This window comes from Euprymna scolopes, chromosome 5, assembly GCF_053919585.1.
Source record: "Euprymna scolopes isolate OS-2025 chromosome 5, ASM5391958v1, whole genome shotgun sequence".
In the NCBI taxonomy this organism is placed as follows: domain Eukaryota; kingdom Metazoa; phylum Mollusca; class Cephalopoda; order Sepiida; family Sepiolidae; genus Euprymna; species Euprymna scolopes.
Genome location: NC_136486.1, coordinates 111,260,176 through 111,286,830, shown reverse-complemented (window position 1 = coordinate 111,286,830; position 26,655 = coordinate 111,260,176). Strand labels below are relative to the sequence as shown.

General features: G+C 32.2%; 1 protein-coding gene across 1 annotated transcript in view; it reads right to left on the bottom strand.

The window, feature by feature from the left end:
- Positions 1-1,495: 1,495 nt before the first annotated feature.
- LOC145276953 (uncharacterized) overlaps positions 1,496-26,655 on the bottom strand; it is a 40,070-nt gene continuing 14,910 nt past the window's right edge. Inside the window, exons 4-7 of the mRNA XM_080128469.1 lie at positions 25,544-25,662; positions 5,988-6,183; positions 4,493-4,575; positions 1,496-1,792 (exon numbers count right to left, since the gene is read on the bottom strand). Of these exons, the coding sequence (XP_079984595.1) occupies positions 1,631-1,792; positions 4,493-4,575; positions 5,988-6,183; positions 25,544-25,662 (560 nt within the window). The 3' untranslated portion in view covers positions 1,496-1,630. The remainder of the gene's footprint in view (positions 1,793-4,492; positions 4,576-5,987; positions 6,184-25,543; positions 25,663-26,655) is intronic.

Here is a 26,655-nt window from a genome sequence, read left to right as displayed (position 1 = left end):
CTACTTAATTTACTCACATAAAATTAATATACAAAAGTATAAATTTATGCGTAAACTTTAAGTATTTACTTCAAAAGTGCTCAATACGTAGGTAGAGCTAGTTAGTAAGTTATAAAATATATATGGCGATTAAGCTACACTGAATATTCCGCGTTTCATCCACTCTAGGACTCTTCAATATTCAGTGTAGCTTAATCGCCCTATATATATTATATAACTTATTATATATATATATATATATATATATATATATATATATATATATATATATGAATTCCGTTATTTATACGTAAGTGCCTTTTTACCTAAATGCGAGTTTGGAATAATTTTCTCTTTTACGAATTTGGTAACCCAAAATGGGGAGTGGCATATATATTGTTTTTAAAATATAATTATTCACTGACACTCAGAGTGGCTGAATCTAGCGAGATTCGAAAACGGGACTGATGGAAAGAAGCCTAAACATCTACCACTGCATGTATGGACTTAGGTACAAATAATTGAATTCATTCAAAAAGTATAAAATAAGATAACATCTACATAAAAATCGCAATATTTTTTTCATCTTTTTACGTACCGTTATGGCGGTGGTAGCGCCCAGCACACTTTTCTTCAGATGTTGTCGAAGCTTAGAGTTCAAATGTCCGATCCAGTCCAGTAGGAATGCTGGTCCATATATATATATATATATATATATATATATATATATATATATATATATATATATATATACTATTGAGGTATATATTCTATAAATCATATTTCGAATTGTAACAAATATTAAATTGAACAAAAGTGTGTTTCTACCTTCCAGACATGTATATCATTAGTTATTATTCCAAAAATTAAAAGATGGAATTGATTTTTTATTGAAAACTTTATAAAAATTTATGTGTGTATGTGTTTATATGTGTTTATATGTGTGTATGTTTTGGTTTCTTGGTTGTTTTGTTTTACGGCATATCAACCCTTTTCAGGTTATTTAATGCCAAATCCAGTTATTTTGGAAATAGTATTCATGTTGCATCAAGTTATTTTGTAGAATGTTTTTATTCTTCAATCTTTTTGTATCTTCAATCGCTAGTTTGTAGTGTTTGGTTTGGTTTGGTTGTTTTATAGTTTTTGTTCCCTGCCCTGTAGGACATAAATGAGTTTTGCAATGGGAGAGGGAAAAGGGTTACAGTATTAATATTTGGTACATTTTAAGTTAGGAAACCAGTAAGGAAGTGGGGGGAGATAGAAACAGAAAAGGGGAAATGAGAAGGAAAAGAGGGAAAAGGTGGGTTGTTGTTTTTGTTTTTGGTTTTGCAGAACATAATTAAGTTTTGCAAAAGAAAGTAGAAAAACAAAAGGCATCAATGTTAGGTGCATTTCGTCTCAGAAAGCAAATATCTTCAGACAGCCTGATCTGATAGCACCAGTATGTGTATGTGTGTATGTGTTTGTGAATTTGTATGTGTGTGTGCGTGTGTGTGTGTGTGTGTGTGCGCGTGCGTGTGTGTGCATATTATATGTATTTTTTCATTTTTTCTCTCACTCTCTTTCTCTGTATAAAAAAAGGATTATTGGAAGAAGGCATATTAAATTCTGTGAAAACAGTCACATATTGATGAGCTATCTTCACCTTTTTCTAGATTGAGATATTCAAAGTACCCAAAGGTACAGAACTGAATTGACGGCGATAGCTTTCAATCTTGCGTCTCGGCTTCACATGATACGCTGGATAATCAGTTCTTTGCGTGGTTTCACTTCGAAACTTCCCTCCGCTGAGCAAAAATACTTTGCGCTTTGACTGAAAAATAAAAATAATGCAATCGATATCAATGCAGATTAACACAATAATAAATAAACAGTAAGTTTTCTAAAATTATCAATAGAAATGGAACTACACTCAGTTATTGTCCATAGTTAATCGCCTACCTACAATGGCAAAGTTGGACACAAGGTCGGTTTTTAATGTGAGGAAAATCCAGCTCATTAAAAAAAGGGCACTGGAACAAAAATAAAACGTGTCTCAGTCTAGAAGGACCCCTCCTTCCTTAATCGAGGATAGAAAAAATGTAACATCAGAAGAAACACCACACTCAAGGGATGAAATTTAATAATGGCCTGCAAGGCCACAACACTGGCGACGAGTAATTTAAAACTAACACTGCTTTTGCTCATCAGAAGACTAATACGTTTTTATTCTACAAATATATAAGTCAATATTAGAATAGCATTAATACCGTGCTAATATATATATATATATATATATATATATTTAATGCCGTAATTACTATTAATAATGTTACTAGTGTTTATATTTTAATCGTGCTTATTATTAGTTACTGTAGCAGTGTAAGTTTTTAATTCCTCATCGCCAGTGTTAAGCTCAAACGGTAGAAAACGCGGCTGCAGCGCTAAACGTTTTGGTTTTGATTCTAGTTTTTTTTTTTAACTTTTGAAATCAGTACCATATATATATATATATATATATATATATATATATAGAGAGAGAGAGAGAGAGAGAGAGAGAGAGAAAGAGAGAGAGAGAGATCGTCATATAATGACTAGATCACTCTGACTGATGTTAAAAGCATTTAATGAAATAAACGTTTAAAATTTAACAACATCTCTCGCGGTTAATGGTAGCCGAATGGATATGGTCCTTACTAATGGAGCCAGAGATGGCTTCTGTTGCTGGGTTCAAATCTATCGACTGGTGTTAATCGTGACACCCTGCACTGAAGATTCCCGAAAGGATAAAACACTAGTGTCTGTAGTTATTTAATAATTATTATAGTAAATAATTATATATATATATATATATATATATATATATATATATATATATATATATATATATATATATATATATATAGTGTTTTTATCCGGGAATCTTCAATGCAGGGTGTCACGATTAACACCAGTCGATATATATATATATATATATATATTCTTCAGAATAATGTAATGCAATAGATCTATTGGTGTGGAAATCCAATGAATATTGGTCTTACATAATACTATTTTATAAAGACAATCCAATGAATATTGGTCTTACATAATACTATTTTATAAAGACAATCCAATGAATATTGGTCTTACATAATACTATTTTATAAAGACTATCCCAGCTAAATAAAAATTGCACATATATACCAGATAGAGCGAATAAATCAAAATTTAGTAATTTAAATTTTATGGCGTGAAATGGTTGAGTTTCAAATCTAGAATTTTTATTAAATGCAAGACAAAGAATATATTTCAAACAGTATATCTCCTTAACCTATAGGTTTTCGATGTCTACTCATCTCCTCGGAGGAGAAAATATTAGCATTATTATAAATTATTATTTGCTAAATACAATGAACATAGAAAATCCAAATTAAAATTTTTTAAGTTTTTAAATCATAGAGTAATGGAAATTATATATTGGTTCAAAATGAAAAGGATATTGAATTTTATATCCAAATTGTATGGTAAATGGATATGAAATTCAATATCCTTTTCATTTTGAACCAATATATAATTTCCCTTTCGAATCGAATCAATTTTCCAGCTATCTGGCCAGAAACGCAATTCGCTTTGATCAATGTGGGGAAAACCCGTCATATCAGACAATTGCTATTCATTTGGAGAGCTCCCCCTTCTTGGGGAGAGCTGGTTTTCCCCCAACATCGTAGGAAGCAGAAACTGGCCTGCAGCCAACCTTTATTTCTGCACGTACGTGATTCTTATTCACTTCAAGTCAATTTTTAATCATTAATTTTGAACGCTTTTCACTTCTTCTCATGTCTTAGCATAGCAGTTAAATCTCAACATTTCTTTCACTTTCTTCTTTTCCGCCTTCGCGTCACAGGTTCGAGCCTGCCTGCCTACAAACACATTTTTTTTTCCAAACACCCGGGCAACGCCGGGCACTCCCGTCAGTATACAAAATAAAAGGAAATAATTGCGCACTAATGAATAATTGTTTAACTGCTAATGTGATATACAACGCAACAGTAAATAAGAACATTTGGAAGGACAACATAATCTCTCCTGCAATAAACTATAAAGCCGTCATCATTTCCTCTTGCCAGGGCGACATCTATCCATCCATAGCCCTTGAGCCCCTGGAGGGGCATGGGCTATCTACAACTTTGTAGATGCTTTTGTAGCGAGGAGTTCTTTTTACAGAGTGAGGGTGTTGACCCCACGCCCAACCTTCCCAGAAGGTACATACAGCACCTAGCCTTTCCAAATAGTCACCCATCTGGTACTGGCCAGGCTCAACGTTGCTTAACTTCGGTGATCTGGCGAGAACCGGTATGTCAACATGATTGTGTCACACACTCGGGATGACATGCAACTAGTGAATTTAATAGTTCTCTTTTGAGAAGAAACTGATTAAACTTTCTCAGAGTGAATGCAGTATCGAATATTATTATGATTATAGGAACTACTAAAAAGAGAAAAATATCTAATTGATTATTGTTTCGCCATTTTGTGTCAGGTGATCACTTACCAGAGTACCGAAAGTTGAATTCGGTGGTAAACATTTAGGTTGGAAGTCAGAATGAGTGGTAGAATGTCCGACAGGATCATCTGCTAAAGAAATAGATGGATAAATAAAAAAAAAAAATATCCCACAATATGTGAAAACAGATGAACCGTTTCTAATTCTATAATAAATCATGAAATTACAACTTTAAAATTTGCTTCGTCTTAAGCTTTCGATCTATCGAAGCCAGTGGTTCCCAACCCTTTTTTTACATGGCGGCACACTATTGGGTTAATTTAAATTTTCACGGCACACCTATCATAAAAAAGTAGCATTTTCTACTCATAAAGCCTTTTTGCAATAAAATAAAAAGTAAAAAAATTATATACGGATAATTTTTATTCACATATATCAACATATCCTTGTATTCAATATTTTGTAAAGAATAATAACGTTGAATGTCAGTGGGACAGTTGTGCCTGGTGTTTCTTAACCACTGCTACAATATGTGTCGAATGTGAGAAACACTTAACTCTTCATTATTTTTAAGTATTTCATGTGTTTTTTTTTTAATGTTGTTTAGATAAGGCATTCCCAGTTCACGACGCTGAAAATTGCAGTAAGATTTTGATGGCTTTTTTTTTTTTTTTTTTACTTAGAGTTGATATTGAGTGTTGTCATTATGATTAAGAAATTGAGTGTTTTTTTTATTAATCAAAATAAAATTAAATCGCTTCAAGCTATTATCTCGTCACGGCACACCAGTAATTATTCTGCAGCACATTAGTGGGCCACAACATAGTGGTTGCGAACCACTGATCTAAGCGTTTAGAATTATTTTAAAAACGACTTTTAATCAAGTAAACAATTTATTATTTATCTATTATATAAAGTAAATTCAGTCTCTTTATTGCTTCTTTATCATCGATAACTTTCTTCCTACAGAATCAATATTTGATTCTGTTCATCAATTTTTGTTGTGGGTCGTTACAGCAGGTTGTTAAGAAGAATAAAAAGATATGTGATTCATCTTATTCCGGAAATTACTTGGTCAGGCTAGAAATTATTTGACAATAGCCGCCATCTTAAAAGGGGCTGTAACTAGTGCGGCTTCTTATCCTTAACGTCATTTCCTGTACACGTAGCTCTCACTCAACTTCTAATCAGAAAATTCCAATTTCCTTAATCTTAACGACATGTGCAAACTTACGATTCTGGCCCTGTTTTTACACAGCTGCTTCTAAATATTATTACATTTACATGGTTATTGATGAATTCCAGTTGTAATCGTAAATGATTGAGATGTCTATTAATAAACCTCCCCGCGACAACGAACTGCTACCTATCACACCCACACTGAGATTCTTACGTACAAAGCTTCAAAGGCGATAAAATCAAACATTTTATTTTGATAGGAGATTTTCGCTGAGCAACTTCTCTGGACATGGACGAGGGTAATCAGAATATCAATCATCCGATGGCGTTGGGGGGAGGGGCGAAGCGCAGCGTATAATCTTACCGTAACATTTGAGTGGAATGGTACCCGGAGGTTGTGGTCGATAGCGTCGGGGTATCTCAATAATGCGTACTGGTCTAAACATGTTGGAGTTTGTCGTCGAACGGTCCCACTGGGCACTTTCAACGAACTGAATGTTGCTCTTTGTCCGAACAGCGGAGCCGTCGACGTGTGTTTGAATTAATCCGCTAGCCGGTGGCTAAAAAAAAAAAAGAAAAAAAAAGAAAAGGAAGTCAGGAAAAAGAATATTTACTTTTGAAATTTACACACACATACACACACACAGGTACATACATACATGCATACATACATACATACATACATATACATATATACACACATATATATACGTACATATATATACATACATATATATACATATGTATACATACATATATATATACATATATATACATACATATGCAGTGATGCACCACACACATATATATATATATACATATATATATATACATACATACACACACACACACACACACACACACACACACACACACACATATATATATATATATATATATATATATATATATATATATATATATAGCAAAAATGGTAATTAATAAAAACCTGAAGAAAGTGCTCAATATTATTGTAGAGCAAATATGCGTTTCATTTTTTATTACAGTTTTTTTTTCTGTTTAGTTACATATGTTTCAATTGCCGGATCGTGTTGGTAATCCAGTAACCTTGTCAGACATTAAAGTTCTTTCTTTTCTGTAAAGTCTGACGAGATTACTGGATCGCCAACACGATCCGGCAACTGAAACGTATGTAACTAAACAGCAAAAAACGGTAATAAAAGAAAATGAAATGCATATATATATATATATATATATATATATATATATATATATATATATATATATATATATATATATATATATATATATAAATGTATTAAAAAAATACGAAAAGAATAAAAGTTTATAACTTTTCTTTATTCGTTTTCTATTGGTGACCTGCAGGAATACAGAATGTTGTTATGAAAAAAATTCAAAAATCTTTTTTACAACAACATATTTTTTCGACCGTACTTTCGGTCTTCTTCAATGTAATCTGTTTATCAGCACAAGTTAATATCTAGAAAAAAAGAACACATATGTGTGCATGTATTCTTTTAGAAAAACGCCTATTTATTGTTTTTTTAAAGATGTTTTGCATTCCTACACGTCAACAAATAAGAAACAAATAGAGAAAAGATATAGACATTTATATATTTTTAGTATTAGTTTTTTAATACATACATTGTGTGTGTGTGTGTGTGTGTGTGTGTGTGTGTGTGTGTGTGTGTGTGTGTGTGTGTGACTCGTGTTTCCAATTGTGTGTTCAGATATGTTCACCTAATTATCCCAAATGAAGGCGAAATTCGAGTCTTGAACTTCTGGTCTGTTGCTTTCATGGCTTGTATGAGCTACGGCGTTGTTTGATTGTGAAAATAATTATATATCATCTCACATTAAAAAATCGAATATATATATATATATATATATATATATATATATATATATATATATAAACGTCGTCAAAGACAACAGAGAACTTCCGTTTGATTAGATCATTTTTTTTTTTTTTTAAATTTTTCTGATGATCTTTTTAGTGTGCAGATCGAAGGAATTAAAATAAAGTAGTTCGAAGTTGGCTGCGGTGATGCTTTTTGTCTTTCCAAGAAGATATCATTAGAACTGCTGTATGAACATTATTTGCGAGGCGGGCTGGAAGTTTTTTTTTTTTTTTTTAAAGTAGCAGCGGTGAATGCGTGCAAGCTGTGAGTGCCCAGTGTGGGAGAGAGGGATAATCAGTTCTGTGGTCAGGACTGGGTCAGGTAGGGGACGGGGGGGGGGAGGGGTGGTACAACAGTCATTTGAGTGTGTTTTCGCTGGAATGGAATGTGATTTAATTAAGGGCATGTTTTGCGTTTTAATGCATATAGCTTAAAGTATTTTTTTTTAACTTCTTGACGTTGGTTTCGTGGTGTGTTATTTGCATTGCTGACAACTTCGGAGAGGGTTATACTTTCATTTTTGCAAATGTTGTATTATGCATGGTAAGGCGACGTGATAAGGTAGTGGTCGTATAACTAACGTAACCAGCGTAGAAACTGCACTCTCTCAAGGGGCATTTCAACTTATACATGACGTAGGTTCGTTCGAGTAGCTTAAAGGTAGCGAAGACATTGTTTTTTACTACTAGATTTTGAGTTTTAAATGTTTTATAGTATATCATAAGTCTAATCTTATTGTTGTCGGTGGGGAAAAACATGTCTATGAATAATATTTTTATGGCCTGTTTTTCTAATTTAAAGTCTGGTTGCATTTGTTTAGAGTAGAATAGATTAATGGTATTAAGATTTTTCTGTTGTGAGGTATTACTATTTATGGGTGTATTTTTTAAGTTTTGGAGCACTGATTTTATTTGACAATATAATTTTGGAGCACTGATTTTATTTGACAATATAATTTTGGAGCACTGATTTTATTTGACAATATAATTTGGAAATCTGTTATTGAAAAGTACTTGCGTGATATTTTTTAGTTAGAGGAAAAGTGTTGTTTTTTTTTATCAGAGGGGATTATGTTGGCGGAGTTCAGATGGTTTTGTTTTCGTAATGGTGAAGGCATTCACTCTTAAAATTTAGAAGGCAAAAATTTCGGCAGGTGGGCTTTTTGTAATTGAAGGTGTTGAATGAATTAAAATCTAGTTATGCCTATACAAGTGGGCATTTTGTTCAACAATTTGTTTGGATGGAACTTCGCATTACGCATTAAGGGGCAGCCTAAGCCTATTTTTAATTCTCTTAAAGATACAGCCTGTTAGGTTCATAAGAAAGTTCTTGCGGAATTTTCAATGTTGATTTCAAATGATGTACTTTCAAATAATTTTTCGTTAAAATACCTTTACTTTATATATTGTTTTAAAGAACGTTTTTCGTTCTATCTGTTCGTTTAAATAACAATCATTTTAAAACAATTATGTCTTCTTTTCAGAACGTTGAATACAAGATCGAAACAAAAACAAATTCGCATAATTTTTTTATTTCAATTCAAACAAGACCGAAAAGCTGTTGAAACAGCTTGCTATATCAACGAAACGTGTTGCCCCGGAACCACTACTAAAAGCACAGCACAATGGTGGTTTAATAAATTTTGCAGCAGCGACAAGCGTCTTGAAGATGATGAATGTAGTGGTCGGTCATCGAATGTTGACAACAATCAATTAAAAGCCTTAGTTAAAGCCAATGCACACACAATTGTTTGAGAAGTTGTTTCTTAATTAGACATAACGTATACGACGATTTCCAACCACTTGAGAGAGAATGAAAAGACAAAAAAACTTGATAAATGGGTGCCTCACAAATTGAATGACAAGCAAAAGAAACGCCATTATGAAGTGTCGTCATTTTTACGCAACAAGAATGACTCGTTTCTCGACCAGGTTGTGGGTTCTTTACAACAACTGACATCGCTCAGCTCAGTGATTAGATGCTGACGAAGTTCCATGAGATTTCCCAGAACCAGAGTTGCACCAAAAGAAGGTCATGCTGACAGTTTGGTGGTCTCGTCCATTACAGTTTTTTTTAATACAGGCGAAACCAATATGGCAGCGAAGTACTGTTAACAAATGGATGAAATGCATCCAAAACTTCGACAACAAAACCCAACATTAGTCAACAGAAAAGGCCCAATTTTCTTCTGTGACAATTCCCGCACGTTGCTAAACTGACCCTGCAGAAGTTGAATTGAGCTACGAAACTCTGTCTCATCTTTTCACCTACCGACAACCACTTCTTCAAGCATTTCGACAATTTTCTGCATGAGAAATGCTTTAAAAACCTAAGCAATATCAAAAACACCTTCAGCGTCTTAATCAGAATGCAAGATTTTTACGTTACTGGCATAAATACACTTGTTTTACGTTGGCAAAAGTGCGTTGATTCTGATGGTGCTTATTTCAATCAATATTTTTTTGTTTGAGTCGAGATATGTTCATCTGAATTTAAAAAAAAAAAAAAAATGCAAGAACTTACTTGTCAACCTGATATATATATATATATATATATATATATATATATATATATATATATATATATATATATATATATATACTTTCACTGTCAAACGACGTTGTAACTCACACGAACCATAAACGCCAACAGACCGGAAATCCAAGACTTGAGTTTCGCCCTCATTTGAGCTCACCAGTTGAACACCTCTGAACTCGGGATTCAAAATTTGAATCTCTTGCACGCGAGGCGAGTACACTTGATCAACCGCGCCACACACACAAAAAAAATCTATTAGCTAACCCTAACCCTAATACTGACCAAGCAAATCACAGTGAAATCCGACTATAAAATGTACCTACTTCATCTCATACAAAGGGTGTAAAATCCTACTTGTGAGACATCGGCTTGAGTTCTCAGTGGTTGGATGACTACACTCCTTATTCGAGATGAAGGAGATACATTCCAAATCGGATGTTGTTTGATCTGTGTGAGCTAATGGATTTTTTTGTGTTTGGTTCAGTTGCTCAGGTAACAGGATACATGCCTCACATACAAGAGATTCGGGTTTCGAATCTCGAGTTCGGACGTGTTCAAATGAGAGTAGGAAATAATAATTACTGCAGGTTGAGATATTCGAACCCAGCTACAAAGTCACCTTTGACTATTTGCTAGGACGTTACTCATGGGCCAACATCAATTAACATGCAAATTAAGGAAATTAAACACCTATAAATGCCAAATTCGGCCATAACAGTAAAACAGTCAGAGAGTTGACTGACTTAATGTTTTATTTCTCAGACGGGGCTCAACTTTAATAATTTTAAATATAATGATAATCTTTATATATATATATATATATATATATATATATATATATATTAGTTTTAATTTATCTATTTGTACAAATATTATTGGCTACATATGTGCGTACATGTTTTAGCTGCTACTTTGTTCAAAATCTAACCTCCTCAAGTCTCCAGACCAACTCGAACTGGATCTGATAGAAAAATAATTTTGCAAAGATTTGAAAAATTTATTCTCTAACACAGCTCTATTTGTTATTGAGCACTATGTAATAAAAACTGGAGCTTCATTGGATTAACATCTAAGAAACAAAAAACAATACAATCGCTTTCTCTCTCTCTCTCTCTCTCTCCCTCTCTCTCTCATATATATATATATATATATATATATATATATATATATATATATATATATATATATATATAATGTTTTTTTTAAAAAATTTTACTCTGATTCACTCCAAGCAAAGCATGTTGCCACGTGAACGTAAAAGGCTGCTATTTAGGACGTCTACAGGGGAGTATGCAAAGTGTTGAGTAGCAAGTCTGCTTACATTATATTTCAACTTCTGAAAATTAGCACAATCAAGGAAGCAGGAAACAGGGAGGGAATCCCATAGTCTAGTAGTCAGAAGGAAGACATACAATACGGTTTCCGTTCTGCTAGATCTACAGCAAATGTACTGACAGTTATATCTTATAGAATTAGTGAATCTCTTAATGGAGGCTTTCTTTCTAGGGCAATTGCTCTTGACATATCAAAGGACTGTGATAGGGTATGGCATAAAGGCCTAGTTCATAAGATATCCAGCTATGGTATAGCTGGAAATGTTTTCTCAATTATTAAATCATTTCTGTCAGATAGATTCATAAGAGTAGTAGTTGATGGGCAGAAATCAGAAGCTCACAGTATTAATGCTGGACTCCCTCAGGGGTCTATCCTGGGCCCAACTCTCTTCCTGATCTAGATCAATGATCTTCCAAATAACATCCTAAGATCATTCGTTAACATCTCTGCTGACGACACTACCATCTATGGCAACACATCAAAGGCCGTAAATGACAAAGTTCTCTCTGACTCTCTCTCCTCTGATCTTGAGCATGCGGTACAATGGGGAAAGCGGTGGCTGGGTAATTCTAATGCATCTAAAACCAAGCTCCTATCTTTATATCATCACCGCTTTGATCCTCATCTGGCATCAATTGAAATGAATGGTTCTCGTCTTAGGGAGGCTGTATGTTTTGACAAACTTCTGAGCCTGACCTTTACTTCTGATCTGAAATAAACACATACATCAAATCCATTGCCAAGGCCGCTCCAATAGATATCTCACTCCTGATGCAATTTTCTACCTATATAAAAGCAAGGTGCAACCAATAATGGAGCACTGTTGCCAAATCTGGGCAGGAGCTACTAAACTCTTATCCTGCCTTGACAGAGTTCAAAATAGACTTTGTAGCCTAGTGGGGGATGCCCTTTTCTCTTTCCTGCAACCTCTTTCCCACAGAAGAGACGTTGCGAGCCTGTCTCTGCTTTATCGTTATTTTCATGGCAAGTGCTCGTCTGAGCTTCAATCTATGGTCCCCCCCTCGCTACGCTTTCATGAAAAACACTCTAGCCAAAACCACTATCAATAATTTCCTACATTCCTTATCTGAGCCTAAACCTAAACATACATTCCATGAACAAAGTTTCTTTCTTAGAACTTCACGCCTGTTAACTCTCTTCCATTTGCCTGCTTTCCAGCTGACTACAATTTGATTGTCTTCAAGTCCAACGTAAACAAGCTCTTGATGAACCATCCCCCTAAGTAATCCAATTTACAAAATTTCCCCTACTTATGTATACTCATTAACCCTTATCCTCGAATGTCCTCCGGGCCTTGATAAGTGATGGCTCCTTTGTATAAAAAAAAAAACTATTAGAGTAGAAGGCCTTCCAGCATCTAGGAATCTCAACAGTAAAGGGAAGGGGTGGGGTTTTGCTGATGTCGAGTTAGTTGGGATAGGTACGTCGAGGGAGGACCAGTGCTATGAGTTCGTCAGAGCACGTTTCACAAACATATTTGTCACACAGGGATGCAACATTTCGGCGATGGAACAGGGGTTGAAGTTTTGTTCATAGTTCAGGGCCTATTATATTGGAAACTTATTTTTGGATCTTGTTCAATAAAACGTGAGACTAACCCAGATGTGGCAACAATACTCCATCCATAAGCAAGTGGTAACTTTGTAGAGATAAAGGATATTCTTGGGTGTGAGTAATTTTTCTAGTACGATAGAGGGAGCCCATTTTCTTTGCAATAGCCTTTGCAGTGTCCTCAATATATTTGTCACAATTCATGTGGCCTGTGAATATTAAACGGAGGCGTTTGATCGATGAGTAGGGTGTTATTAGTGATGGCTATCGATGGTAGAGAAGATTCTTGTAATTGTTAAAGGAAAGCAGTTTAGTCTTAGTAGCATAAAATGTTACCATCCATTTTTTATCTCTATTCAACTAGATTGAAAGTCGTTTTCTAAGGTTTCTGCTATTACTTTGGCTATGTTCGCATTTGTTTTTCCTGTCTAGTATATGGTGTCATCAACAAATATAGCCATCTTGGACAAAATTTTACTGGGGAAGTCATTTATGAATATCAGAAATTAATAAAGGTCCAAGGATCGACCCCTGAGGCACACCCGCATTAATATCATGTTTCTTGGATGTACATTCATCGTGGATAACCTAGATTTTTCATTTGATTATATTAAATACTCGTTCAGTAATATCGTAAGATTTAGTTTTCATAAGAAGACCTTGTCAAAGTCTTTGAATTTAGCAATGTATTAGCGGGGCGGGGTAGGCGCTCGGCTTTTTCTGGGCGTAAAATACGCTTAAATATGATATTTTAATTCATCCAGATTATGTATATAGAGTTGTGATTTCAAAAGTAAAAAAAAATAAAGTATTCAGGTGCCATCAGCTAGAATTGAAATCGAAACTGTAGAATTCAAAGCTGGTGACGTTACCACTGTACCAACGTGACATGAATATAAACCGATTAAAAATTAAAAATTTTAAATAAACTAAGATGAATGTACAAAATGTATAACGATTTTTTCAATTTTGACCCATTTTTTGATCCCTTAAAAACAATTTTAACCCCTTAAAAACAATTTTAACCGGCTTAAGACCCATAAAAGAACGGTCCGTAAAAAAAATTCAATCATTTGAGGCCGCTAGCGCCGCTCTGCGACTTTTAATTTCGGAGGAGATAGAGTTTGAAAATATGGACACGGACAGACAGACCGATAAAGAGACAGGCCAACAGACAGACAGTCATATAGCCGTTTATGTATTAGCTTTCAGAATCCGTCATTCATTCACATTATTACGAGTAACAACATTCATCTACTTTAACCTTTTCACACAATGCAAGTCTAATGTCGTTTTAATTGTTCGATTGAAGGTTGTGTATTTGAAAATTAGTAACTGCAACAATCTCTCATAGACTTGTGATTTATCTCAGCCGATTTCCATGAAGCAACATTTTTTTTTTAATCTGCTAACCTTTCACGTATTAAACAAGTTCTGACAAATAATACTAACATGATTTGTAAAAGATATGCTTATAAAAATGAAATAACCTGCAATCAATAGTCAAATATGAATGGGAACGAGGCGTTATTGAATACCGAGGGCCTCTTTGTCGTACTATGCCGTATTTCCTTAATAATAATGTCCACGCATTAAAAAGTTCAGCATTCATATTAACGTCTTTAACCGGCATTAACTTTGAACTTTAATTTTGTTTTTTGTTTTTTTGCGAGTGAATATCACCCGAGTTGATTGAATGATTGAATCCAAAAATATGAATTTGGGAAAATTTCTATGGAACATTCGTTCAGAAAGAAGGACAGTACGACAATTTGATATATATATATATATATATATATATATATATATATATATATATATATATATATATATAATTGATTAGTTTTTTTGGAAAAAGAATTCCAGCAGAGTGCTCAATTAAAAGGAAAATCCAAATTTTAAGAGCGTACTTATATTTTGTGTACAGAAAGTTGTTAGTTGAGACAGGTCATTGGTACCGTCGGTTTCAAGCCCGATAATAAGGCCCGTTTAAGGTATCCTTATCGAGCTCTCTTCAGCCAATATTCGTCTATCTTATAACCGGAAGTGTGAAGTATATATACCTCGCGAATCCACGTTCAAATCTCGTTTTGTTTAATCCCCCCCCTTTTTTTTTTTTTTTTTTTTTTTTTTTTCTATCTATATCTATATATATATCTATATATATATCGGGTAATGTAATACCTAATTTTCAACTTTGAATTATTTAAATTTAAGATCTAATTTCGAAAAAATGTTTTTTTTTTTTTTTTATATGAATCGATTTTAATTTGAACCCCATTTAATTTTAAAATCTCTTTCCTTATGTGTAAAAACTTTAAAATCTGTATTGGTATCGGTTAAAAACTTAAAAATTCGTTTAATTATATCGAACATTTAAAATTTCTAAAAATACGTTTAAAGTTTTAAAAAATATATTTTTAATTATATCGAATCACGTTTAAAAATTTCGAAGTACGTTTAAAAATTATTTTTTAAAAACCCAAATCTTTCAAGGTTTGGGGAAGTGAGTATTTATCTATCCTAAGTGATTTCCCTAGTTTATTAACATTATTATATTTTTCTATAGTTTTAAATTCGAAATAGATTATAAATTACATTTATAAAATATAATATATATATATATATATATATATGACATTAATTAAAAATCTATAATATAATTGCGATTAAAATCCAAGTTTACCGACTAATTATTTATGTATTTACAATTTTTTTCCTTATATATATATATATATATATATAAAAAACAACATCTAAGTGTTGTTCTTTTCATTGATCCAATTTATTAGGAGACCCTTCCTTCTATGTATGCAACTTTTCAAAGCTTCACTCCTCACATTTAAACATTTTATTTTTGGGTCATGAATGGACCGGAGGATGTGGTATTTCTCTGCGTTACAGAGTGAGCATTGACTTAATTCCGGGGCGTAGGCTGGTCTATGCTCTATTTTTCTCCATTTTATGGAAAAGGGTGTATTTTTTTCTTTAAGCTCCCACACGCGGGTAGCTAATGCTGTATTCATCCTTGTTTTAGCTCTAAAGGAGCTCATATGTGCATAATATCTTTGTTTAAATTGGCCTTTTGTCATACCTATATATATTTCCGGTATATTTGTGGATTGTTCCGTTACTGTGGCCTCATAGACAAGGGATTCAGCTTTACAATTACCCTCCAATGGACAGCTATTTTTGGTCCTGCAAGAGCAGCCTGCGTTATCTATCTTTTTTGGTTCTTTGGATATTATCGACTTTATTGATGGAGCTGTCGAGTAACTAACTTTCACCGTGTTTCTATTAAAAAGTTTATGTAGTCTATGTGTTCTTGGAAAATGTTTGTCTAGAAGGCTAAGAAAACAATGCCCTACTCTAGTTTTAGTGTTCAATGAAAACGGAGGTAAGAACCAGATTATTTTCCGTTTCCTCTTTCGTTTTATATTTTCTTTATTCTGGGTTTGTTGAAATTTTATGTTTTCATTGAACCCACTTTGATGCAGTGCGTCATTATAATATGGTGCTGCTTTCTCGAACACTTCAGCGTTCGAAGAAAGCCGTGAAATCCTTTGGCTAATGTTCGCTACCATATTTTTAAACACTGTGGGTGGGTGGCATGAACCCTTATTTATATACATGAGTTTTTCATTTAGTTTGTGAAAGGGTTTGTGTATTTTCTTCTCGAGATCTAGAGTGGCATCTAAAAAATCTACTCTATCTAAATTTGTCTGTATTATTATTTTAAAGCCTAGTTCCTTAAAAAATTCAGTTAGGTCTTTTCTAAGCCTGTCTAGTGCACATCCATTGTAGTCACGCGATAGGCAAAGTCCATCATCTCTATATAATCCAAAAAAGTGATCTGGGAATTTATATTTCATGGTCTCCAGTAGAAAAAGTCCAACCAGATCGCAGATATCAGCACTGTCATACGCCCCCATCGCAACGTCAAAGGGGTCTTCGGGGTTTGATTTTTTGACCCACGTTTTATCGTCAAAAAATAAAAGGGTCTGTCGAGCTTGCATGATTGTTTCCTTATCGAGCTCACTTATCTTTCTATATTTTGATGCGAAGATCAACGATTTTTCTAGGATTTCCTTAGTGATTGAAGGGTAAAAATCGACGATATCCAGTTGTGTAAACTTACATTTGTGTGGTTCAGTTATGTTTTTAAACCAGTCCAGTACCGCGCTAGCGTCTGCCCACAAATTAAGATTTGATTTTCTTTTTATCTCTTTTACTATTTCTCTAAGTATAGACTTGCTAGCTAGACCGATTTCGCTTTTAGCCGGGTTTATTAACCTGCAGGTTGGCCTATTATTAAAATTTTCCTTGTGGTCTTTTAAAGTTATAAACACCTTTTTCTTTGCTAACCTATTTACTCTGTATTCTATACCTAATTTTGTGGCAACTTCTGTAGCCTCTTGGTTAATAGATTTATAAGTATCTTTTCTTGCTACCTGGTATTTTTCTGTAATTGAGTTTAGTACAAGTTGTTTTTTCTGTTCCTTTTCCATTTTATATAAATTTTTCGTTTTATCTGAGAAAACAATCGTCTCATTTTCTCTTTTTATTTTTTTGATATCAGCTGTCATTGTTTTTTGAAATTGATTTGATCTATGTTTAAATTCAAGCTTAGCGATAATGTCTAGTAAATCTTTTTCAAAATGTTCTAATTCTTCCACTTTACTCGGGTATTTTATAGATTTTAATCCAAAATTGTTTTTCACATTCTCTTGGATGTTTGTTTCGTTTATAACCTTCCATCTCATCCTCTGAATTACATCTTCAATTTTCGATAGTAGGATTCTTGTATACAGCTGGTTACTTGGTGTTGGTATATTTTTAGTGGAGTAATTTAAGGTATATTGTTCCATCTCCGGTTGTTTTTAAAGAAGGTGGTCTTTACTTCCTGTTTTGTGGTGTTCTTTCCCGATAGTGCTCAACCACTAGGCTATTGGTATTTACCGTAAATTCCTGGTGGGGGCGAATATGATTAGTTTTTTTGGAAAAAGAATTCCAGCAGAGTGCTCAATTAAAAGGAAAATCCAAATTTTAAGAGCGTACTTATATTTTGTGTACAGAAAGTTGTTAGTTGAGACAGGTCATTGGTACCGTCGGTTTTAAGCCCGATAATAAGGCCCGTTTAAGGTACCCTTATCGAGCTCTCTTCAGCCAATATTCGTCTATCTTATAACCGGAAGTGTGAAGTATATATACCTCGCGAATCCACGTTCAAATCTCGTTTTGTTTAATCCCCCCTTTTTTTTTTTTTTTTTTTTTTTTTTTTCTATCTATATCTATATATATATCTATATATATATCGGGTAATGTAATACCTAATTTTCAACTTTGAATTATTTAAATTTAAGATCTAATTTCGAAAAAATGTTTTTTTTTTTTTTTTTTTTTTTTTTTTTATATGAATCGATTTTAATTTGAACCCCATTTAATTTTAAAATCTCTTTCCTTATGTGTAAAAACTGTAAAATCTGTATTGGTATCGGTTAAAAACTTAAAAATTCGTTTAATTATATCGAACATTTAAAATTTCTAAAAATACGTTTAAAGTTTTAAAAAATATATTTTTAATTATATCGAATCACGTTTAAAAATTTCGAAGTACGTTTAAAAATTATTTTTTAAAAACCCAAATCTTTCAAGGTTTGGGGAAGTGAGTATTTATCTATCCTAAGTGATTTCCCTAGTTTATTAACATTATTATATTTTTCTATAGTTTTAAATTCGAAATAGATTATAAATTACATTTATAAAATATAATATATATATATATATATATATATATGACATTAATTAAAAATCTATAATATAATTGCGATTAAAATCCAAGTTTACCGACTAATTATTTATGTATTTACAATTTTTTTCCTTATATATATATATATATATATAAAAAACAACATCTAAGTGTTGTTCATGACCCAAAAATAAAATGTTTAAATGTGAGGAGTGAAGCTTTGAAAAGTTGCATACATAGAAGGAAGGGTCTCCTAATAAATTGGATCAATGAAAAGAACAACACTTAGATGTTGTTTTTTATATATATATATATATATATATAAGGAAAAAAATTGTAAATACATAAATAATTAGTCGGTAAACTTGGATTTTAATCGCAATTATATTATAGATTTTTAATTAATGTCATATATATATATATATATATATATATATTATATTTTATAAATGTAATTTATAATCTATTTCGAATTTAAAACTATAGAAAAATATAATAATGTTAATAAACTAGGGAAATCACTTAGGATAGATAAATACTCACTTCCCCAAACCTTGAAAGATTTGGGTTTTTAAAAAATAATTTTTAAACGTACTTCGAAATTTTTAAACGTGATTCGATATAATTAAAAATATATTTTTTAAAACTTTAAACGTATTTTTAGAAATTTTAAATGTTCGATATAATTAAACGAATTTTTAAGTTTTTAACCGATACCAATACAGATTTTAAAGTTTTTACACATAAGGAAAGAGATTTTAAAATTAAATGGGGTTCAAATTAAAATCGATTCATATAAAAAAAAAAAAAAAACATTTTTTCGAAATTAGATCTTAAATTTAAATAATTCAAAGTTGAAAATTAGGTATTACATTACCCGATATATATATAGATATATATATAGATATAGATAGAAAAAAAAAAAAAAAAAAAAAAAAAAAAAAGGGGGGGGATTAAACAAAACGAGATTTGAACGTGGATTCGCGAGGTATATATACTTCACACTTCCGGTTATAAGATAGACGAATATTGGCTGAAGAGAGCTCGATAAGGATACCTTAAACGGGCCTTATTATCGGGCTTGAAACCGACGGTACCAATGACCTGTCTCAACTAACAACTTTCTGTACACAAAATATAAGTACGCTCTTAAAATTTGGATTTTCCTTTTAATTGAGCACTCTGCTGGAATTCTTTTTCCAAAAAAACTAATCATATTCGCCCCCACCAGGAATTTACGGTAAATACCAATAGCCTAGTGGTTGAGCACTATCGGGAAAGAACACCACAAAACAGGAAGTAAAGACCACCTTCTTTAAAAACAACCGGAGATGGAACAATATACCTTAAATTACTCCACTAAAAATATACCAACACCAAGTAACCAGCTGTATACAAGAATCCTACTATCGAAAATTGAAGATGTAATTCAGAGGATGAGATGGAAGGTTATAAACGAAACAAACATCCAAGAGAATGTGAAAAACAATTTTGGATTAAAATCTATAAAATACCCGAGTAAAGTGGAAGAATTAGAACATTTTGAAAAAGATTTACTAGACATTATCGCTAAGCTTGAATTTAAACATAGATCAAATCAATTTCAAAAAACAATGACAGCTGATATCAAAAAAATAAAAAGAGAAAATGAGACGATTGTTTTCTCAGATAAAACGAAAAATTTATATAAAATGGAAAAGGAACAGAAAAAACAACTTGTACTAAACTCAATTACAGAAAAATACCAGGTAGCAAGAAAAGATACTTATAAATCTATTAACCAAGAGGCTACAGAAGTTGCCACAAAATTAGGTATAGAATACAGAGTAAATAGGTTAGCAAAGAAAAAGGTGTTTATAACTTTAAAAGACCACAAGGAAAATTTTAATAATAGGCCAACCTGCAGGTTAATAAACCCGGCTAAAAGCGAAATCGGTCTAGCTAGCAAGTCTATACTTAGAGAAATAGTAAAAGAGATAAAAAGAAAATCAAATCTTAATTTGTGGGCAGACGCTAGCGCGGTACTGGACTGGTTTAAAAACATAACTGAACCACACAAATGTAAGTTTACACAACTGGATATCGTCGATTTTTACCCTTCAATCACTAAGGAAATCCTAGAAAAATCGTTGATCTTCGCATCAAAATATAGAAAGATAAGTGAGCTCGATAAGGAAACAATCATGCAAGCTCGACAGACCCTTTTATTTTTTGACGATAAAACGTGGGTCAAAAAATCAAACCCCGAAGACCCCTTTGACGTCGCGATGGGGGCGTATGACAGTGCTGATATCTGCGATCTGGTTGGACTTTTTCTACTGGAGACCATGAAATATAAATTCCCAGATCACTTTTTTGGATTATATAGAGATGATGGACTTTGCCTATCGCGTGACTACAATGGATGTGCACTAGACAGGCTTAGAAAAGACCTAACTGAATTTTTTAAGGAACTAGGCTTTAAAATAATAATACAGACAAATTTAGATAGAGTAGATTTTTTAGATGCCACTCTAGATCTCGAGAAGAAAATACACAAACCCTTTCACAAACTAAATGAAAAACTCATGTATATAAATAAGGGTTCATGCCACCCACCCACAGTGTTTAAAAATATGGTAGCGAACATTAGCCAAAGGATTTCACGGCTTTCTTCGAACGCTGAAGTGTTCGAGAAAGCAGCACCATATTATAATGACGCACTGCATCAAAGTGGGTTCAATGAAAACATAAAATTTCAACAAACCCAGAATAAAGAAAATATAAAACGAAAGAGGAAACGGAAAATAATCTGGTTCTTACCTCCGTTTTCATTGAACACTAAAACTAGAGTAGGGCATTGTTTTCTTAGCCTTCTAGACAAACATTTTCCAAGAACACATAGACTACATAAACTTTTTAATAGAAACACGGTGAAAGTTAGTTACTCGACAGCTCCATCAATAAAGTCGATAATATCCAAAGAACCAAAAAAGATAGATAACGCAGGCTGCTCTTGCAGGACCAAAAATAGCTGTCCATTGGAGGGTAATTGTAAAGCTGAATCCCTTGTCTATGAGGCCACAGTAACGGAACAATCCACAAATATACCGGAAATATATATAGGTATGACAAAAGGCCAATTTAAACAAAGATATTATGCACATATGAGCTCCTTTAGAGCTAAAACAAGGATGAATACAGCATTAGCTACCCGCGTGTGGGAGCTTAAAGAAAAAAATACACCCTTTTCCATAAAATGGAGAAAAATAGAGCATAGACCAGCCTACGCCCCGGAATTAAGTCAATGCTCACTCTGTAACGCAGAGAAATACCACATCCTCCGGTCCATTCATGACCCAAAAATAAAATGTTTAAATGTGAGGAGTGAAGCTTTGAAAAGTTGCATACATAGAAGGAAGGGTCTCCTAATAAATTGGATCAATGAAAAGAACAACACTTAGATGTTGTTTTTTATATATATATATATATATATATAAGGAAAAAAATTGTAAATACATAAATAATTAGTCGGTAAACTTGGATTTTAATCGCAATTATATTATAGATTTTTAATTAATGTCATATATATATATATATATATATATTATATTTTATAAATGTAATTTATAATCTATTTCGAATTTAAAACTATAGAAAAATATAATAATGTTAATAAACTAGGGAAATCACTTAGGATAGATAAATACTCACTTCCCCAAACCTTGAAAGATTTGGGTTTTTAAAAAATAATTTTTAAACGTACTTCGAAATTTTTAAACGTGATTCGATATAATTAAAAATATATTTTTTAAAACTTTAAACGTATTTTTAGAAATTTTAAATGTTCGATATAATTAAACGAATTTTTAAGTTTTTAACCGATACCAATACAGATTTTAAAGTTTTTACACATAAGGAAAGAGATTTTAAAATTAAATGGGGTTCAAATTAAAATCGATTCATATAAAAAAAAAAAAAAAAAAAAAAAAAACATTTTTTCGAAATTAGATCTTAAATTTAAATAATTCAAAGTTGAAAATTAGGTATTACATTACCCGATATATATATAGATATATATATAGATATAGATAGAAAAAAAAAAAAAAAGGGGGGATTAAACAAAACGATATATATATATATATATATATATATATATATATATATATATAATTATTCATTTTTACACACATACATACATATATATATATATATATATATATATACTAGACTACCCATGACCCGTTGGGTCAGTATATATTAACTATGGAATTAATGTATGAGCGTGACACTTTTGACGTAAAGAAAATAGTTTTTTGTGACGTAACAGAAACATTTCTATGAAAGTATATTAAAATGAAAAAAGAATATAGATAGATGTCTATGAGTCGTTCTGTTTATAATTGTTTATTCTTGAAAAAAAAAAAAACAACTTACAGCCATTGAATTATAAGTGGTTTGCCATACTTATAGGTAAATGTGCACTGAACAGATACCATAATACTTAAAGTTAAATTCAAATTTTTAAATATCTTTTAATTTAAACGTGAAAAAAATGAATTGGGTCGCTGAAAACGTACACAGTAAAACAATACATTGTAAAATAGTAGATTTATTTGTAAGACAATTGCGTTAAAATAACTTAAACGTAATACGGAAATGAACGATGTAAAAAATGCAGTAGTAGAGTAGTAGTAGGGAAAATACATGTCAACCAGTAGTAGTAATAGTAGGATAAGGAAGAGGAGGCGTAGTAGTAGTAGTAAGAGGAGAAAGAGGAGGCGTAGTAGTAGTAGTAGTAGTAGTAGTAAGATGAGGAAGAGGAGCCGTAGTAGTAGTTGTAAAGAGGAGAAGTAATAGTAGTAGCAAGAAGAGCAGACATAGTAGTAGTAGTAGTAGTAGGAGGAGGATAGTGCACAAGCAAACAAGCAAACAACCAAGAACGACAGAGTTTTAGTATTATATAGATACACACATACACACACACACACACACACACACACACACACACACACAGTGGGTACAATAAGTATCTGATACAAATCAAAAAGTTGATTTATTTTTATTACGCGAAAACAAAAACAATAACAAAGTGTTATTCCAATGTACTTTTGTATGATAGATACAAATTTCATATCAAAAAATCATATATAATTGCACATTCACTATATATCTAAGGTTCAAAAGTATCCAACACAAAGAAAAAATAGTTTTAATTAGTCAAATATTTGTCAGGTGATGGTTCAGACAGTTACGTAAATTCAGATAACTCTTACGTCTAGCTGTACACACTATCAATAATTCCCCCCACTCTTTATCTGTGCCTAAACCTAAACGTAGATTCCATGAACAAAGCTTCTTTCTTAGAACTGCACGCCTGTGGAATTGTCTTCCGTTTTCCTGCTTTCCGGCTGACTACAATATGGTTGTGTTCAAGTCTAATGTAAATAAGTTCTTGATGAGCCGTTCTATATAAGTTATCAAATTTACCAAATTTTCATTACTAATGATTACTATGTTGTCCAATTTCTACTGTACACTCTTTAACCCTTATCCTTGAGTGACCTCTTGGCCTTGATAAGTGGTGATGCCTATGTAAAAAAAAAAAAAACACAGCGTATCATTTATTTTGGTCAATTTGGTCGCACTGTTTATACAATGTCTAAAACTGGAGAATTGCCGGAAAAGACAAGAAAATTAATTGTTCAGCTACACATGGATGGTTCAGGGTACAGAAAAATTTCAACAATGTTGAATATTTCAATTTCGACCGTCGAATGGATGGACGTCCTACCAGTGCACTTCAAATCTGCCATGTTCCAAAATTTCTAACCGTATGGCTCGATTTTTGGTCCATAAAGTGTAGAAGGATCCATGAATAACTTGTTCTGAACCCCAGAAAACATTGGAAGCATCTGGGACGCGTGTATGCAAGAATACAATTAGGACAGTGCTTTGAAAGAAAAGATTCACGGAAACCAAGAAAAACTCCTTTGTTAAAGCCGATTCATATCAAGAATCGTCTGAAATTTGCCAAAAAAACATTTAACGAAGCCTTCAAGTTTGGGGGATAAAATATTATGGTCAGACGAAACGAAAATTTAGTCATTTGGTCGAAATAGTGTAAGTCATGTCTGGGGACAGAAGAACTCAGCGTTTGACCCAAAGAACACCATCCCTACAGTGAAGTTTTGAGGGGGGGAGTATAATGGTTTGGGGTTGTTTCTCTTCAGCCGGCCCTGGAAAACTTAACATCACATAAGGGAAAATGAATTCTCAAATGTATTGGGTTATACTTAACGATAATCTCTCGAAGTCTGCAGAGGATTTGAACTGGCCTAATGGTTGGAAATTCCAACAGGACAACGATCCCAACCACACGGCTTAGGCAACTACTGCATAGTTTCGGAAGAAGGAAATAGAGATATTAGGATGGCCAAGTCAATCACCTGACCTCAACCCAATTGAAAATCTGTAGCAAGAGTTAAAGTTGATAATACAAAAGAGAGATCTTAAGAATCTGACATAACTTAAACGAATCTGCCAAGAAGAGTGGGATAAAAATCTTGTAAGGAAGTATCCCAAACGTTTGGAACCTGTTATGGCGAGTGAAGGCCATATTACTAAATACTAATACTATTTTTTCTTTGGGTTGGATACTTTTTGAACCTTAGATATGACATTTATGAAAATATATGATTTTTGATATGAGATTTGTATATATCATACAAAAATACATTAGAATGTTTTAGACATTATTTTTGATGGGGAGGGAGTGTATTCCATCACATCTATTGCATGGTCAATTCCAATCGGAATACAAATCCTTTTTTACTTGCTCGATTCCTAAATGATTTTACTTACTTGGGTATAGAAATGGCGATAGGAATTGAACTGTTGTCTATTGGCCTCCCTTGTAGGATCTAGATCACCAACAGGGAGATCACTGTGCGTCTGTGGTAGCAAAGGTTTCACTATTTTTGCTGTAAATAAAAATGTGCAACATATATATATATTGGGAAGATGGTGTTTAATCAACACTGCTGGGGAGTAACGATATAATATACTGCTTTGTTTTTAAATCCCCAAAATAGTGTTTCATGGTAAACAACTGATGATCCCTGAAAACGAAGAACTATTGTTGGTTTGAGAAAGCAGGTTTGTTCAGAGATTAAATGACGTACTGACAAAATAATTTTTTTATGAAGAACTAAAAATTAAATTTTCATAAAAAAAAATTTGTTATATAATTTTTAAGGTTAAAATACTTCCAAAACTATATATATATATATATATATATATATATATATATATATATATATATATATATATACATATTAGTAATGGGACGAATCCAATATTTTTCCTGATTCCAATACAATTACCGATTCCAATTGTTTATAAATCTTTAAATATTTAAAGAAAAAAAAAATTGTTATATAATTTTTAAGGTTAAAAGACTTCCAAAACTATATATATATATATATATATATATATATATATATATATATATATATATATGTATATATATATATATATATATATATATATATGTATATATATATATATATGTATATATATATATATATATATATATATATATATATATATATATATATATATATATATATATATTAGTAATGGGACGAATCCAATATTTTTCCCGATTCCAATTCTTTATAAATCTTTAAATATTTAACTATGAAGTGGTTATTTTTTCCCGAATACCAAAAAAAATACATGTTAAATGTGCAGATATTTTCTCAAATGTAAAAACACACTGGAGGGAGGGGGGGATGACCTATAAATTTAAAATAAATAAATATTTATTATTTTTATCATAACTAGCAGCAACGGAAAATGCAATCCAAGGACAAATATGGTTAAATGACGTTTTAGGAATTTTACTTGACTAGATTCTATAAACAATAACAATAAGTAGTTTTATATATAAAAAAAAACAAAAAGCAAATAAG